Raw genomic sequence first — 17,487 nt, 5'->3', positions numbered from 1 at the left:
ATGTATTTCTAAGTCAAGTAATTTTGTAGGACAAACTAAACTTATTTGAATGAAGTGCAGTGCATTTTAATACTGGAAATACATACACTGGAAGACACATTCATTTACTCTAGGCTCTAACTTCATGATCTAATTCTTTGGACTGGAGGAGCCACATTACACACTCTACTCAGAGAGATTGTCTATCAGCCGACTTGGCACGACCGCATTCCATTAACAAGAGTTTGATTCTTGGCTTGGACAGTGCCTTTAATCAATAGTTCACCCAGCCAGTGTCGTAGTAATGAGAGAGTAACAGCAGCTGCTGAAAGGCCCCGGGGTACCTCCTAAGAGCCCGAGTCCATAGAGTTGTCCCGGACAGACACCCAACACCAGGTCTGAAACCACACTCCTGTTCGCTCCACGCTGTAATTAAAGAGACACGTGCCCAACCTGAGGTACTTCCTCCTTCCCCTGAACATTAGACAAACTCCTTTAAAGATGCATTTGAATATTTCTGGAAAAGGTACGCTACATAGTCATCACCATGGAAATCATATTATTGTATTCCACTGTATGGTATCTTATTTTATACATTCTTATTGTGAGTGGGGTCACCTCTCCAAAGATCTAACCTATAAACTGGCCTGTTGCTGCCCCTGCTTAATCTCCATGGACAAAGGTTTCAGCAGTTTAACCACTGAAATGATCAGAGTCCATGAATGAAAGAAAGATAAAAGAAATCAGCTCTCTCTGGTTTTAATTGCATGCATACAGAGTTTGATGTCATCTGTTCATGTTACACTGAATAAAGCACAGACCAGATAAATATATTTCTTATAGTTTTTTATTTTGGAATTGAATGAGCTCATTCTGAAACTCTTTATTCTTTTTACATGTACATGAAATCCTGGAAGATATTGCCATCATAATTCTCATTGGTCATAAAGAGCTTCTTGCATATATTTAATGTGTGCAGAAATATCTACCACTGCCGCAGTACATTCAACATTGCCTGGGAAATTAAGACTTGAATGTAATAATGAAACGCTGTCAGACGTACCATTCTCCATCGTCAGCACTTTGGTTTGCATTTATACATCACAAAAGAACAAAAAAAAACATGTACACAGCTGCATAAATATAAAATTCATGTTTAATGGCTAAAACATTCACAGAGTTAGGACACTGCGAGGAATCCAGCTAAGGAAGAGCTAGCACCGGAGAGGGTGTGGCTAACCAGGTGTATGCAAGGCAGAAGAATCATTTAAAATAGCACAAAAAGATTAAAAACGAAAAGAAATGAGGAAGTTGTTCCCTGGAGTGTAGCCTGTTCAGATCGGAGAACAGTTAAGTGTGCGTTAGGGTCACTTAGTACTTATGTACACAGCGACAAAAATAAAAGGGAAATGGAATTTTAAAAATGTGTGGAAGGCAAGGCGATTTAAAAGTGATGGAATGACACTTGTCCCATGGCTTCAAGAATTGTCTCTAAAATCTAAGACTTTTTTTTTTTCCACTCAACTTGTGCTGGCTTTATTTCCCACACTAATCCTTTAGGAATTTCTCTAAAAAACAAAACAAAACAAAGGCAAGCATGGTCATCTCAAATCATGGTCTTCCACTTTTAACCAAGCCATCAATTGTGCATCTTTGACCGCCACTTTAAAATTCACTTTACAAGTTTTTAAAAGATGGAAAATATTAGCTGCATTCAAGTGGTCCTCTTTTACCGATTTAAAGTCTAACTACAAGCCAAATTGGCAAAGAAAGTGAGAGTTTAGGATACATCCAGGTAGCTTGGGGTGGAGTGATTTTTCATTTAGTGTTAATAAATAGTTCAATAAATAATTACTGAGTTAGTGGACAGCCTTGTCTCGTCCCCCTCTTAAGAAACACACAGGACCACGTGAATGCAGCTTTACTAAAAACGCCTACTGCTATTTGGAAGCATCCAGAATGGACAAGCTAGAGTTTAAAAGCTAAAGATTTCTCAGTGATTGACTTAGCCGCTACAGCTACTACCTCCCTTTTAATGATTTTTTTGATATAATTTGCCTTTTTATTTTTGCAGCGCTATTGTCCGGGTCATAGGTTGTTGATCTGGATCTTGATGTCGAAGCGGCCCTGGTAGCGGTCCTTCTCATTGTAGTCGATGTTCTGGCCGTATACCTTGCACTCGATGCGCAGCTCCGTGTTCATGGTCAGGTTGGTGAACTGGATGGCCACCAGAGGCTGCAGGTACTGGGGGTGGAGCAGCTTGCCGTAGTAGGGGTAGTACTGCAGAGGGAAGCCGCCGCCGATGCCGTGGTACTTGATCTCGCCCACTTTACCAGCGTCCTCTTCTTTCTGTTGAGGGAAGGTTATAGTTGATATAAGTCTGTATACTTTCTATAGTGTATGTACTAACATCCAAGTTCATAAAAAACAGCACAAAATTGAAACAGACATTAATTTGGTGGTGTGACTGAACATTTTTGAGCATCACATTAGGCTGAAATATTCACTTCTTACTATATAGTAAAAGCTGTATGCAAAAGACCCTGAAGACTGAAGACTGAATATTTAGCTGTCAAGTTTGTCAAGGACCATTAAAATTGCAAATTCAATTTGGTGTAATCGTGAAACTGCAGTTATATTGTCATAGTACTATAAAGTAGAGTTGTCCAAAGTATTGCAAATCAGATTACTAATTGATACCAAAAGTAGGGCTGCTCGATTATGGAAAAAATCATTATCACGATTATTCAAACGATTATTTTTTTTGTTACACAATGCATTTATTCAGCATTTCTCTCTCAAAACCCCCCCAAAACACTTTGTTATTGATAATTTACGCAAAACTTTCAAACTGAAAATAAATATCAGCTAGAGCAGTTTTGTGATGTATAAAACATAAAATGAAGAAAATATACTCTGAACATGAAGTAAAGCAGAAAAACATAAATGTATCCAAAATAAATTCTATCCAGCTGTTCTACAATCTCTATATTTTAAAAATTAAATAAATATACATACTTATATAAAAAATATCCCAAAATAAACTTTGTTAAGCTTTCGTTTCAACTATAAAATTTTGATGTTCCTTTGAGCAAGTAAAAAAATAATAATCACATTAACAGGACAAAATTCGAGCTTTCCTAAATAGTTTTGATATGAGTATTTGTCCTGATATTTAGTTTGTACTTCATCAGAACAAATAAAAGACGTCATGTTATGATAAAGTACAATTACTTTTACTTTTACAATTTTGCACATGAAAATGACATTCTTTTACTAAAAAAATTTGTTTCCATGTTCATTGTGATTGGTACCTTGTTGGTGCAGTACAGGGGGATCACAAAGGGCTGCACTTTAGACTGGGCTTCCACCGGGACGCTCTCATTAGACACAGGGGGCTGAAATGACACAGTACACAGTATTCATTCACTAGTACTAGAAAGCAGTCTCCTGACAGGCGGACTGACAGTTCTTTCCACTGCTTTGTCTCTCGTCTCTCATCTCCCCTCTTTCCCTCTGTCCAGGTGACACGTCCGTCAGAGGTAACAGGAGTGGACACCTAGGACACGAGCCAGGACAGACCCGAAAACAGATCAGCTTACCCCCACACGTGTCTCCTGCAGGAGTCAGTTTGAATTCAACTCTATGACGTCTGGCAACTGCTGAAATGACCTGTCAGGATAGTACTAGGTCTTAAATCTCTGTTATTGTGCTACAGAGATGTTGTATTTAAAGTGCACCAGCAATTTGTGGTTGTGGATTAACGAGCACCTCTGGGCTGATCTCTAGAATTACTACTACTGACTTCAGTAGTTCAATAGATTGGATCATGTTTGAGGGTCAGTATTTATCATGGGTATTTTTCCTTGTACTAGCAGGAAACCTTTTGTTACTTGTTACTTTTCTATACTAGATAAGATTTGCACTTGGGCATAAATTGGTTTCAATATTACTATATCTCCTTCAGCAATATATCACACATCAAAATTGTTATCCGACAAACCTGTGGACCTCCAAATAATGCTCCATTCAGTTGTTCTCATTGGGTAAGGACAATACTAAAAGACAACCACTAGATGGAGCCATAAACCACTTCATTATCACTCAGCATGGCCTCAAGTCTGGTTTATTGGCTCCATACTTATTTAGTTACTTACTTACATGCCCCCCTACCCCTTTAGTCCTGGGTCCTGTATTCCACTTAAAACATGATTACTGTGTTACTTTCCCGACAGCCCCACCATGCCCTGCACTGAGGGTGCACTTGTGAGGGGTGAAGGGTGCTTACTCTTGGCCTGAAATTGACGATCCTGTTCAGCTTGACGATGATGCAGGGTTTGCCATCGGCGAAGCCGAAGTTCCGGTCTTCAATCCCGGAGCAGGGTCCCAGCAGAGAGCGCGGGAACTTACAGGCCCTGCGGGTGCCCACGTCGCTCTCCAGGTCCCCTCGGTGCTTGAAGTCTGCCGGCACATCTGATAAACACAGAGACAGCCACTTCAAAAAGGTTTTACTGACATTTAAGATGAATTTACACAGCTATGCTATACTCGTCTTTAAAAATAAATAAATAAATAAATAAATAAATAAAATCAGAGCCCTCTATTGGTAAAACAGCAAAAAAAATTGAAATGTTTGCTGCAGTTTCAAGATTATTAAAAACAACATTTTAACAGCAAAATCATCTCATTTCTTTCTGATAATGTTCTGTTTACTTCTAATACTTGTGGTTTACATGTCATCTAAATAATCTTAATGAGATTTTGGTGGGCCTGTAACCACAGCCAGTGATTATTATTGCTCAGAGATATTTCATAGTGAAGGAAATCTGTTAGCTAGTTCATACTTGAAAATTGGGCACTTTCAGGTTTGACTGGTGTAAAAGAACATTTCAAACAATGAGTTGGATTATTTAAAACTTGAATAAAGCTGAGCTTCATGCATGGTTTTGATGAGGGAAGTTAAGATGTAAAAATTGCATAATACAGGTCCTGTAACATCTAATATCAATCTAATATGCCACTTTTAACAGTTTGTTTTCCTTTCCTAGCCAGTTTAAACAAAAGCCCAAATAACGTGAACTGAACGCACCTCCACAGTCCTCGAACTTCGTGGGGTCGTTCTGCTTTTCGTCATCATATTTGGCCAGGAAGTCCTTCAGGGCTTTGGTGTAGGGCAGGTAGGACTCCACGTCGTTCACGCTGAAGGAGAGTTCAGCCTTGTCTGAGCGTGGGGTGTGTGTGAGGCCTGCAAATCAAGAAAACAGGATCAGCAATTATCTTGGAAATATAACGCCCTCTGCTAATATTAGTCGCCATGGGATGTATTTAACTTGCCAACACTGTAGTTTCAGCCTCTACAAATGCACGGGCTCTTGTATTAGTTTAGCAGTCCACTTTAGTCTGTTTTGACACCAAATTGTGTAATTTTTTTATTACAAATTTAACTGCAGTTGGACAATTTATCAGAAAAAAATGCTATTCAATTTAAAAACTGCCATGTTTGAATCAAATGAATTTAATGCAAGGTGTTTAAATTATTATTATTATTTTTTTTAATGCACAGTGATAATGTTCCATTTTGAATGTATTCATAACGTGGAGGCTTTAATATAAGCCCTTTTGGGTTTTTAGTCTCTTCCGGCACCTACGTTATACATGCAAAAAGTAAACAAATACATTATAGACAAACTGTATGTTATCAGTACAGTGTACCTCAAGATGTCAGGTTTAATCCAGGTTGCCTCTCATCATGATAGATGAATTTTAGAATAATGTTAAGGTAAGTGGTTTGAACTTGTTGAGGTGAAGTTTACTGTCTGGACTGGTTGTCACAATGTATAATCAGATTGGTGCCAGTGCCTTGTATCTCACATGAGTCTTGTTTGTCGCACACCAGTGATGCTAAAGTAAGCTCTCACATAGACTGGACATAGGAGTGCATGTGACCCGCGTGAAAATGTCCATCTCCAGCCAGCCCTCCTCTCGCTCTGATCCCAACACTAATATATTAGCAATGGCACTGCACAAGTCAGCTGAGCCTAATGTCTAACAGCAGGCTTGTAACACCAGTCTTCCTTCAGTAAATCCACTATGACTAATTTGCACATGCTCAGTGCGTCCCAGCAACCCCCATCTGGCCTTCATTGCCATGGCGACCAGGTGGCGGCGTGTACATAAGGGATGGTGCTGTCAACTCTGCTGCTGCCCTGAGGCGGTCATATAGTCAAACAATGAGCCCAAATTAAGCCACTTCCACACTATTGATTTCAAGATTTGATGTTGGACAGCTCCTCGAGTAGAGATTCAACACAACTCTCTGGATGTGTTTTTAATGCTATAAGCTACAAGGACAGCACATGTGTCAGTGTTACCACCATTATGTCTGCATATTTTGGTTAGAATGGGTAATATTGTTTCTTTGACTGGCTAAATTCTTACATCTCTATCCATCCCAACACAGCACCTTTCACATATTGTTGTGAAGTGATGCATTCATTGGGTACAATTGTCAGTTTCATTCATACACCCATCTCAAATTTTAAAACTACAAATTATTTGAATAGTTCCTGAGAAAGCATATGAAGTTGTTAAATGGATTACTCAAAAGTCATGGCAGATTTGCATATTGAAAAGCATAAAACTGAAATTATTTCTAAAATTTGTTTGCAAAAGGGTATTACGTTCCAACTGAGAAAAGCTTCAGTTCTAATTCAGCAGTGTAATTATTGCCACATGTATAAAAGATCAAGAAAATGTCAAAGCATTTGTTTTTGCTGGCATCTTCATAAACCCAAACTCACTAAGGACTACCCAACCTACATTGTGCCTTTATTTATAGTGTGGTGCAGAGAGTGTGAGTCTCACCAGGTGGGGCCACGCGGTCCTGCCAGGTGGGCTTGTAGCTGCTCAGAGTCAGCAGCATGGCCTGGATGGTCCCGATGAAAACTCCGGCCAGACATCCGTAGAAGATGATGTAGAATAATGTGATTTTAACTGTGGGGGAAAAAAGATGGATGTCAGAAGGACTGCAAGATTAATCACAGCTGATCAGCAGATCATATTTTTAGGGAACATAAAGTCCTCTGCAAACAGCCACATATCCTGTCTCCATAGCATTCACCATTATTGTAGTTTTACAGTCAGTATGTTTTGATTGTTAATGAGTCATTGGCTTACTGAACAATGAGCAATAGAGCAGAACAATAGATCACAAAATAAATCAGTATTACTGTTAAATGCTAAATATTTGGCCTCAAAGCTAAGGTCCTCAAGCTGGCATTTTTGTTGTTTTGTTGAAAATGTTTTTGATACACACTTTTTATGGCAGTTTATCTACAGTATCATCAATGCTCCACTCAACCAAGTACACAAATGAAGTCTGTCTGCACGTCTGCAATTAGATGGTTTTTGCTCATTTGTCAGTGCAGTGCACAGGAGTTTACAGTTGGGTTTAAGGTTACTGTAACAGGAATACAGGACATTAGTTATTCATCGGAGCAGTTCAAAGACACATGAGGCGATTGAGGGGCGATGCCCTGTTCAAAAGGGCGCACTACTGTCCAATACAATCAGCTTTTATTGGTTTATGAGGCCCATAAAGAGCTGAGTTGGTCGGCAGGATTCACTCTGACGAGATACAAGGCCACTTAATGGACTTAAGGATAAACAGTTGGTTTTTCAACACACTGAAGCTTTTGACTGTTTTGCTCTGCTTGTGAGTTAGCTCTATAAGAAATGGATCACATTTGAATTTTAAAATGGTGTAAGATGAGAATTTGTTAAGCAGAAGTTATACCACAAGGAAGATGTTACCAAACAAATTCTAGTTTTAAAATTTTGTCCAGCATTTATCCCTGAGCTTATCTGGAGCTAGCAAACTAAATAATTGTGAGAAGAGCAATGCCTTGGTGGAGGTCTGAGTTCCAGACTGCAAACAAACAAATACAAAATACTGAAAAATAGTTCCTAAATGAACATTTCAACTATTTTAGCAATATTTTACCATTTCAGTTTGGATGATTAGTTAATAATATAGTCGCAGACAGAACGTAAAACTTTGGATTTAAATGAAATTTCTGAAAATAAATATATATTAAAAAATATATATATGAATGAATGCTTTTAAAGACAACTGACTGTTTAAAAGAATATCCACAGTCAATGGGTTTGTTCCAGTAATAGCCCACACATTAACATGGCTGAATAAATGCTCTAGTTGTTCTACTACTAAGTGCCTGTTCCCATCTTCAAGGACATGAAGACACAATGCATCGGAATAGGTCGTCAGTGCATGTGACACAAGGAACCACAAAGGCAGCATTCACATTGAGCGGAACAGTGGCGCCCATTGTCTTAACCCGCTCCGAAGAATGTACTTGTGAGTAAGAACCAGAGTCAGGAGGAAAGACACACATGGATACAGTTACAGGTAAGAAGCACGGTAATTAATAATGGATGCTTAAGGCTTGCTTAGAGCTCCATTGGATTCTATAGACCTTTGTAACTCTGGGGAAGGCATTGAAGTTGTTGTAATGCTGGTGAGTAGGAACTAGATACTTTTACTTGTGTCATTAATTAGGCAAATTGAGTATTTCAAAATTGTACTGACTTGAATATAGTTGAAATTGGATGCTGTGAGTTTGAAGTATATTGATTTTTTAAAAATAAAATTTGAAGAAAAAAGCATTGACCTCCATGCAAAGGTGGTCTGCACTCTCACATTGCAGGTAGGTTGTCCCAGGCATGTACAAGGAGCACCTTCCTTACAGAAATGTCTTTAGAGGTCATTCACAAATGGAGTAAATAAATCATTCATACATAAGCCTACTTCTGATACCAAGTTGACAATGAACATGTTATAATTTGCTGGGCCATACCAGTGGATTTAAGAAGCCACCCAAACCACTGCAAAGAACTGCACTTGACCAAAGGTTTTACGCACAATTACGCACAATGTCAAAAGGGTCACCGTGTCATTGAATTCCAGAAACACAAACCGGAACTCCCTATCCAATAAAAATCTATAGAAACTTTAAATCACCTATTACATCACTGAGTGAACCCCACCACTGCGCATGTCACGCTACCCGATGCATCAGCACTTTCCCATGACCCGAGAAGGACGCGCACATCCCTCCGCTGGCACAGACGCACACACACCGAACCATAAACATTTTCTCCCCTTTTACGCAGGTGTCAAAGTCTAGAGAGGGTGACATTGAAGGAGCGAGGACATGCGCACTGGGGCCGCTCCTCGCTCCAAACGAGAGGAGAAAGGTCGGAGCGCGTTAATCAGTGGTATTCCGCCTAGATTACAACGACACCTGATCACAAGAACCCGACACGGATCGATAGGCTCTCTCCAGTTCCAAGCTGTCTTTTTTAACCTTCGAGTCACCTTGAGCCATGATGCAGTTTTAACCCTATTTGCTTCCCATTTTGCTCGCGAAACAAGCTTTACGTTGAAGCAAATACACCCCTTGGCACGTCAGGAATAAAAGACTTTGGTTTTGTATCAGGAAAAGTTCCACTATGGGTAAAGTTAGCAAGAGAACTGCCGGTGAGGACGCTGAAGCTTAGGGCAGGTGCAGCGCTCTGAAATGCACTCCAAATACACTGAATCTTAAATGTTTATCATCCAGTTTCTAATGTTCACCTACAAATCCATGCAAACTGTTTTTTTAATCACGTTTTTAACAGTGCCGTAGCCATAAAACTAGCAAATTCATTTTTAAACAGTGGTTGTCATACCAAGGGATGCTTCGCTCGACGAAAAAGCCAAAATCCTTAAATCATTTCAAAAGCAAAATGTGGCATTAACAACTAGCGCGTTATTTTGGAAGTATATTGCAATAAAGGCTTGAAGGTTGCAAATAAGATGTAAAACGGGCGATGCACAATCCGAAATGGAGCAAAAAGCTAACAGGTGTGTGGAGAGGCCAGTCTCATTCTCCTCCTTGGTTACTTACACCAGCTTCCTCCCGTGCGCCCCAGGAACTCTCCCGTGTCAGAATTCCACAAAAACTTCTTCCATCCGCCGTCATCCTTGTCTTTGGGCATGTTGTGGCGATTAGATTAAAAAATTCCTAAAAGCTAAAAAAAAGAGGGAAAGAAAATGAGGTCCCCGGCGGTGGCTGAGGAGACGAGGAGACAAGCGGCTCGGTGTAATTGAAGTCTACCTAATATAAAGCGGCGCAGGATTCGGCTCCGCCCCGAATTTCGAACAAGTTACCTACAGGGTGGGCGGGACCGGGGCGACCAATCGGGAGGCGGCACCGGCGTGCGTAAACTGACGTAAGGGAGAGTGGCAGACAACGTTGAGCAAACGGGCAAACAGAAAAAACACGGGTCTGTATTTGGGGATGGATGAGGGAGATGCCTTATGATGTCACAGCCCCATTCCGCTATCTTTTTTTTGTTTATTTTTTTTCCCAGGTTATTCCATAAGCAAACTCCAAAGTGTTTATCATTCTCAATGATTTCAATGCAGATGACTGTAAGTTTAAAATAGTTTTATTCAAATTGCATTAGTTACAGTTGATTTACCGCTGTGAAATCTGCACTTGCGACATGAAAAGGAGGATTTAAGTCTCAAAATACTCTAAAATCATTCTATACCACCAATAAACATCCCATTGAAGTTTAGTTTTAAATACTGGTTGTATAGTGAGTTAATTTTCTTCGTAATAGGCTCTATTGATTGGATGACTTATCTTACTTATGACCTGTAACTTTGCCAGGTAGTGTCTCTTGTTTGTTTCTATGGAGATGGATACGTTTAACTCCATGCTGTGGGACATTCCAGGTACAGCAATAACATCTCCAGGAAACAAGAAACTGTTAGACCCTCACATCAGTCACAAAGGTCACAAAGTGCATCTTTAATTCATGTAAAATTATCATATTTTAATGATATTTTGGACTTGTTGTTACTGTAGTTGAGAGACATGAGGACAGATGTTTGTAGGAACTGGGGATGAAGAGTGGAGAGAGACATTCAGTTCATCAGCAGAGCCAGGAATCGATCTTAGACTTAAACAAACTTTATTGATCCACAAGGGAAATTATTATTATTATGCAGGAGATGTTGAATTTTGCTTCACTAGTTCTCAAAAGTTCAAAATTCTCAGATTATGATAAGACACATCCTTCAGTTAGTGTTCTCCAGGTCTTTGTCGAGCTGGAGGATCTCCCAGTAATGATATTTAAGTCGATGGGGAAAGAAGAAGAAGCAATTCAAAAGCTATGGCCTGATAATCGATCCAGAGACGTGCTTTTCATGAGGAAAATTATCTCACTCTACAAACAGTATTTCAAATTAAACTACAACAGGATGTTTATTGCTGGAGTTGAATCATTTTAGAGTATTTTGAGGCTTAAATCCTCCTGTTCATGTCGACAAGCGCAGGTTTCACAGCGGTAAATCTGCTTTTTTTGTTTATTTAAGGATCCCCATTAGTCTCTGCAATTGCTCAGACTCATTTTCCTGAGGTCCACTCTCATCATAAAATCACACAAAAACACACTGACCTTACATGAACACTAAATCACATCATTGGTTCTATTCACACATCACGTCAAGATGCAATGACAGCTTCTGGTGATCAAACCCACTTAAGTAAATGTGAAAATACTCCAAAACTATTCAGTGCCATCAAAAAACATCCCACTGAAGTTTTATTTTAAATACTGCTTGTATAGTGAGTACATTTTCCTTGTAATAGGCTCTATTCACGCCAGGAAGACGTTTGAAAACATGCGATGACAACTTCCGGTGTAGTTCCCGACCGACTGTAATCAAACCCACTGAAGTAAATGTGCTCAGTGGTAAAATGAAGACTGCAGATGTATGTGCTGTTTGGAATCATCTGGAATTTGTCGCCTCATCTCTTCTAATCACATGTACCAGTGCACTCAGAGTTGTGTGTCAGTGGGGAAATGACGAAAACTGACTGTGGTATGTTTGGAATTGTTGATGAGATGAACATAACGGAACACTGCAATGACATGGAGATGAAGAAAACTGGGCCTGGGAATTTGTAATCGCATGTTTCCAAACATCTTCCTGGTTTGTGATGTAACAAACCAGGAAAGATGCAATGACGACTTCCTTTGGGCTCTATTTGCAGTAGTAAGTCTGACAAAATCTAATAAAATGAGAAAATGTTCCAGTTTTCTTCATTGTGTTAATGTAAGGTCAGTGTGTTTTTGTGTGATTTTATGATGAGAGTGGACCTCAAGAAAATGAGTCTGAGCAATCGCAGAGACTAATGGGGATCCTTAAATAAACAACAAAAAAGCAGATTTACCACTGTGAAATCTGCACTTGTTGACATGAACAGGAGGATTTAAGCCTCAAAATACTCTAAAATGATTCAAAGCCAGCAATAAACATCCTGTTGAAGTTTAATTTGAAATACTGTTTGTAGAGTGAGTTAATTTTCTTCATGAAAAGAACGTCTCTAGATTGATTATCAGATCATAGCTTTTGAATTGCTTCTTCTTCTTTCCCCATCGACTTAAATATCATTACTGGGAGATCCTCCAGCTCGACAAAGACCTGGAGAACACTAACTGAAGGATGTGTCTTATCATAATCTGAGAATTTTGAACTTTTGAGAACTAGTGAAGCAAAATTCAACATCACCTGCATAATAATAATTTCCCTTGTGGATCAATAAAGTTTGTCTAAGTCTAAGTCTAAGATCAATTCCTGGCTCTGGTGATGAACTGAATGTCTCTCTCCACTCTTCATCCCCAGTTCATACAAACATCTGTCCTCATGTCCCTCAACTACAGTAACAACAAGTCCAAAATATCATTAAAATATGATAATTTTACATGAATTAAAGATGCACTTTGTGACCCTTGTGACTGATGTGAGGGTCTACCAGTTTCTTGTTTCCTGGAGATGTTATTGCTGTACCTGGAATGTCCCACAGCATGGAGTTAAACGTATCCATCTCCATAGAAACAAACAAGAGACACTACCTGGCAAAGTTACAGGTCATAAGTAAGATAAGTCATCCAATCACAGTAAATTGAAGAAGGTTTTTAGGTATAACAATAAACCAATTATCAGCATATCCGTGGAGACAAACAGATAACAGACCATCCGCCAGAAAAGTGAGGTAATGCACCTTTAATTTAGTGGTAAATAACAAAAGCCCATTCAAACGTGCGTTCCGAGTGTGTGTGACGATCGTGCAAGGTCATTACATAAGACTGCGGGCCTATCAGTGGCCAGTGGACATCCTCTTTGGACACTGCATCATATTTCACCTACACACGCAGAAACATATGCATTACTGAAACAATACCTCTGTAAATATTCACTAACACAGCTTCTATTACTCTCATATCGGCATTTCCAGCTATTTATAACCCATGACTTAATGTAGCTCCTATATTTAACATAACCTTTACGTATTTGTTTCTTTGGTCATCTATAACTACTACTACAGATATACAAAATAAATAAGTTGACACATAAACTACAATTGGATGTTTTGCCAAGTCACAGCACATGAACCTAACCTGCAATTTAGCGCAATCCAACTTGTTCAAAACAGTTATTAAAGCATGAACAATAAGTCGTCCGTAATTCCACTTTCCGAGATTTTCTGAAGTGTTTGGAACTTTTGCTCACACTTGGGTAACGCTACATTTTCCACATGAGCTTTGGTTAGAATAAGGTGAATGGTGTGTGTGCCCTCCGCGATGCGTTCAGGGGCGTTCGTGCTGCAGAGCGCCGTCACGACTCTGGCTGAGGGAGCACAAATGCATTTTCATCATAATACGGTTAGAAGATGTTAAAAAATCTGCAGTTTATTGCATTCAAGGAACCATCCATTTGTGTGAGTGAGATGTGGAGGAGCAAAACGTGGCCAGAGCAGCGATAGTTGAAATGAAAAAAATTAACTCTGTTTGTACAATATAGTCTAGAGCCAACACTGATCCTTTAAAATATGAATTAGTCATTTATGAGATACATATTTAGGCCATGACTATGCTCTCTTACCAGGGTCACTATACTAGAAGTAGTTATTAAGATTTAAAATGATAAATAATACTTTCACTAATCCCTTTCTGGGAAGCAGCCTGGTGGTAGTGAGAATTGAACCCACAGCCTCCCTGCGTAATTGCTTTATTGTTAAACACTTAACCTTTTCAGCCCAAAGTACTTTGTATATAAAAGGATTAAAGAGATTAACCTCTCACAATCGTTCTCATATTTAGTGTACCAATTGACTTGCAACTTTCAAAATCAACTTTGGAGCCGTCTACTCTGTCTAATATTTTATGATATTGAAAACAATGAAAGGTGACACGGTGATCTAAATATTGTTATGTGTTAGCAGTTAGTACCCCATAGAAGTGTAATAGGCCCTTTCAACTATAGAATAGTTGAGTAAAATCACTGCACCACTTGTGTTTTCTATCTTAGTTTGTCACATAACTATCTTCAGAACGATCTTTTGTCAATCCAAATTTCGCTCAATTTAGCTAAGCCTGAGATCCTGTTGATGTATGGAGAGTTATCTGTCATTTGTGAAGTGAAAGGCAGGACGGGACCACACCTATAGACGCAGACCTTTGTGGAGCTGTGTACACATGAAACAGGCAGTAATGGCGCTGGGGGAGGGACGCGTCAAGGTGAAAGACACTCTTCACTCAAACCAGTATTTAGACCATAGCACCAGAGTCTGTGGGAAGAGCCTAAACCACCTACACTAAAGGGAAAACTGTGACGTCAAGCTTTGGAAGAGCTAAGAAGCAGATTTACAAGGAATTCTGTTGAGTTTATGGAATTACAAGTTATATTTGGAAGTGTACGGGGGACAAGTTTTTCAGAACTGTATCAGCATTTGTTCATCAAAGGAATACAAAGAATGACATAAGTTTAAATGCAAACGAAATCAACAGATTGTCTTAGCTAATACAAAATTAAAAAGATAAGACATATTAATATATTAATTTTATTTAAATAATTTTTTTATTTACTCATTCATTCATACATTTTTAAAATCTGTTTAAAAGATCTCCCCAGGGATCAGTTTTTGGACCAGTTTACTTGCTTTATTTGTGTTGCTTTAATACTTTTACTTTTATGTGACCACTTTTTTACCATTAGTACTTTCTGTTTACTTATAATCAAATCTCATAGGTCTCAGTTAAGCTACACAATTTACGGTCTATGTTAATATATTTCCCACAAATGGTCAGAGCATGATAATACTATTACTAAATAAACATGGCCTGAATCTTTGTGTTTGTTTGAAACACAAATATGGACTCAGTCAGTAACGGAAATGAATAAAGTAGGACAATCTGACAGAGGTTTGTACAAGAAGCTTGTAACTGTGGGCAGACAGAGAATGGGAAGAGATTTCATGCAATAACATACACAGTGTTTCATAGCTCTACTTTCATTAGTTCACGTGTGACTTATTAGACCTACAGGGTTTATGGTTTCTCCGTATGGGAGACAGTAGGAAAAAAGATTCTTGGAGACAAGCTTTGTTTAAGCTTCAAGCCACTTCCAGATTCTATGAACCACTAACATTACATAGAATCATTTTTGTATAGATAACACTCTTGCATGCCCATTAAATTCTTCAGTTTTTTTCTTGCTCCAGTTGTCTCTAAAGACCAGACTGCAGGTTGAGGTGTCTTCAAGGACTGTTCGCAGTGTCCGTCAAGGTCTGTGGGGTTAATAACTCATTAACTCCTCTGTTGTATGCTGTGGTGGAGTTTTACTGCACACTTCCTTGATTTCTTCACAGTTAATCCAACGCAATGTCACTTATGTACACAAAGCCTGTTATTTCCTATAGTGCCACACCATTAGTCATTTATTAATTATGAAGAGTAAAAAGGTGTTCGGGGAAAGTACTTCTCGAGTCACTTTTGTCATTTGTAGATTTACTCACAGTGTGAAGAGGAATCAAAACTTTTACTCAAGTAAGAGTACTGTTACTGATGTAAGAATATTACTCAAGTAGGAGTGTGCCTCTAAAAAAGTACACTGAAAAGTACAATTTTTCAAAGTTACTCAAGTAAATGTAGCAGAGTACTACCCACTACTACTACTCTGAGTCCTGCTGTTTCTTCATTCATCAGTAACATGGAGTAAAATCCGGCGTTTGTTTGGGAAGCGGAGGGAAAAAAAGCTGTGCAAATATTTACGAACACAAACTCAGCTGATCCCTTTCTGCAAATAAGAGAGAAATGCTCAAGTATGTTTTATTTAAAGACGCACTAGGTAACATTTCTGCTAATTCCTTGTTATCATTTAGCCTGGGAAACACTGATCAGACGGCATCACCTACTTGACCACAAGCAGACAAATAATAATAATTAATGCTATACCATGGAACATGCCAGACAAAGCAAGAACATCTCCATGGAGACAAGCAGGTGGCAGACAGGTTTTATCATGTGAAACTTTTACTGCCTCAAAAATCACCAGTGGTGGAATGTAAACACTGTGTATATGTACAGATATTTAAACTTTAGATACACTTTTACACTTTTACAGACACAACTTCTTCTACTACAGTGGAGAGAAGGTGTAGTACTTAGTAAGTTTTTTTTTTTATATTATTGTTTGAGACCTACTGAAGGCTGAGGGTATATTTTTGTGTAAACTTGTGTAGTTTGAGCAAACAAAAATGTACAAATAAAACAAATAGGAGAAAAAATATTCAATTCAAGTGTTTCTGCTGAACAACATTCAGCACAGGTTTTTATCAAAAGCTCTACTTCTGAAGCTTTATAAGACCTCAAAATACGTACAAAATACTTGTACTTTTTACTCTTTAAGTGCATCTTTAAACAGATACTTTTATACTTCTACTAGAGGTGTCACAATAACCAAAATATTGTGGTACTGTATCATCAAAAGTCTCTCAATAACATCATGAGCCATCACAATATATCGAATCACAAGTTTCTTTGCTTAAATTCATTGTTATGGTGCAGCAATAGTTAAAAAAAACAGAGGGAACTACATCAACCATGATCCTTTGCTCCATTTTGGTGCAAACTACATAAAGAAATAGCAGTTCTAAGCACTTTTTAAGCAAATTTAGTTCTTTAAATGAAGTCTTGTAAATTAAGGCATTTTAAAAGGAAAAAGAAGCATTTTCACAATTTTGTTGCCTCCACAAAATATCACAATAAATATCATACTGTGAAATGTATATCGTGAAAATATCGTGTCGTGAAATGTATATCGTGAACATATCGTACTGTGATGCATATCGTGAACATATCATACAGTAAAATGTATACTGAAAATATTGTACCATGAGATGTATATTGTGGAAATATCATACAGTGTTACATTGTTAACTTTTACTCAAATAGAATTTTTCATATGATACTTTTACTTTTACTTTAGTGTTTTTTTTTTTGTTTTTTTTTGCCTTCGGAATCAACTTTTACTTAAATAACAAAATGTAGGACTTCTTCCTCCACCTATCACCCATTTTGGTCGTAGACTGT

General features: G+C 38.4%; 1 protein-coding gene across 1 annotated transcript; it reads right to left on the bottom strand.

The window, feature by feature from the left end:
- Window positions 1–810: 810 nt before the first annotated feature.
- On the bottom strand, window positions 811–10,156 carry LOC110175606 (sodium/potassium-transporting ATPase subunit beta-233-like). Its single transcript, XM_020941810.2, has 6 exons — window positions 9,948–10,156; window positions 6,844–6,972; window positions 5,069–5,224; window positions 4,268–4,452; window positions 3,294–3,377; window positions 811–2,328 (listed from the first exon to the last, which is right to left on the bottom strand). Exons 1-6 carry the CDS (start codon window positions 10,036–10,038, stop codon window positions 2,068–2,070), a joined length of 906 nt encoding a protein of 301 aa, XP_020797469.1. The 5' UTR covers window positions 10,039–10,156; the 3' UTR covers window positions 811–2,067.
- Between the last annotated feature and the right edge of the window lie 7,331 nt (window positions 10,157–17,487).

The sequence above is a fragment of the Boleophthalmus pectinirostris genome, unplaced genomic scaffold, assembly GCF_026225935.1.
Source record: "Boleophthalmus pectinirostris isolate CB_2022bp ecotype Guang Dong unplaced genomic scaffold, ASM2622593v1 HiC_scaffold_11, whole genome shotgun sequence".
In the NCBI taxonomy this organism is placed as follows: domain Eukaryota; kingdom Metazoa; phylum Chordata; class Actinopteri; order Gobiiformes; family Gobiidae; genus Boleophthalmus; species Boleophthalmus pectinirostris.
The sequence above is the reverse complement of the archived record's forward strand: the minus strand, read 5'-3'. Positions and strand labels throughout refer to the sequence as shown.

What these genes read in the sequence shown, in the direction of transcription:
- LOC110175606 (XM_020941810.2), bottom strand. Translation starts at nt 10,038, where the DNA reads ATGCCCAAAGACAAGGATGACGGCGGATGGAAGAAGTTTTTGTGGAAT. An exon ending in GAAGTTCGAGGACTGTGGAG is followed by an intron (nt 4,453 to 5,068) that starts GTGCGTTCAGTT and finishes TGTGTTTATCAG; the next exon opens with ATGTGCCGGCAGACTTCAAG. An exon ending in CCCTGTACTGCACCAACAAG is followed by an intron (nt 2,329 to 3,293) that starts GTACCAATCACA and finishes TTCCCTCAACAG; the next exon opens with AAAGAAGAGGACGCTGGTAA.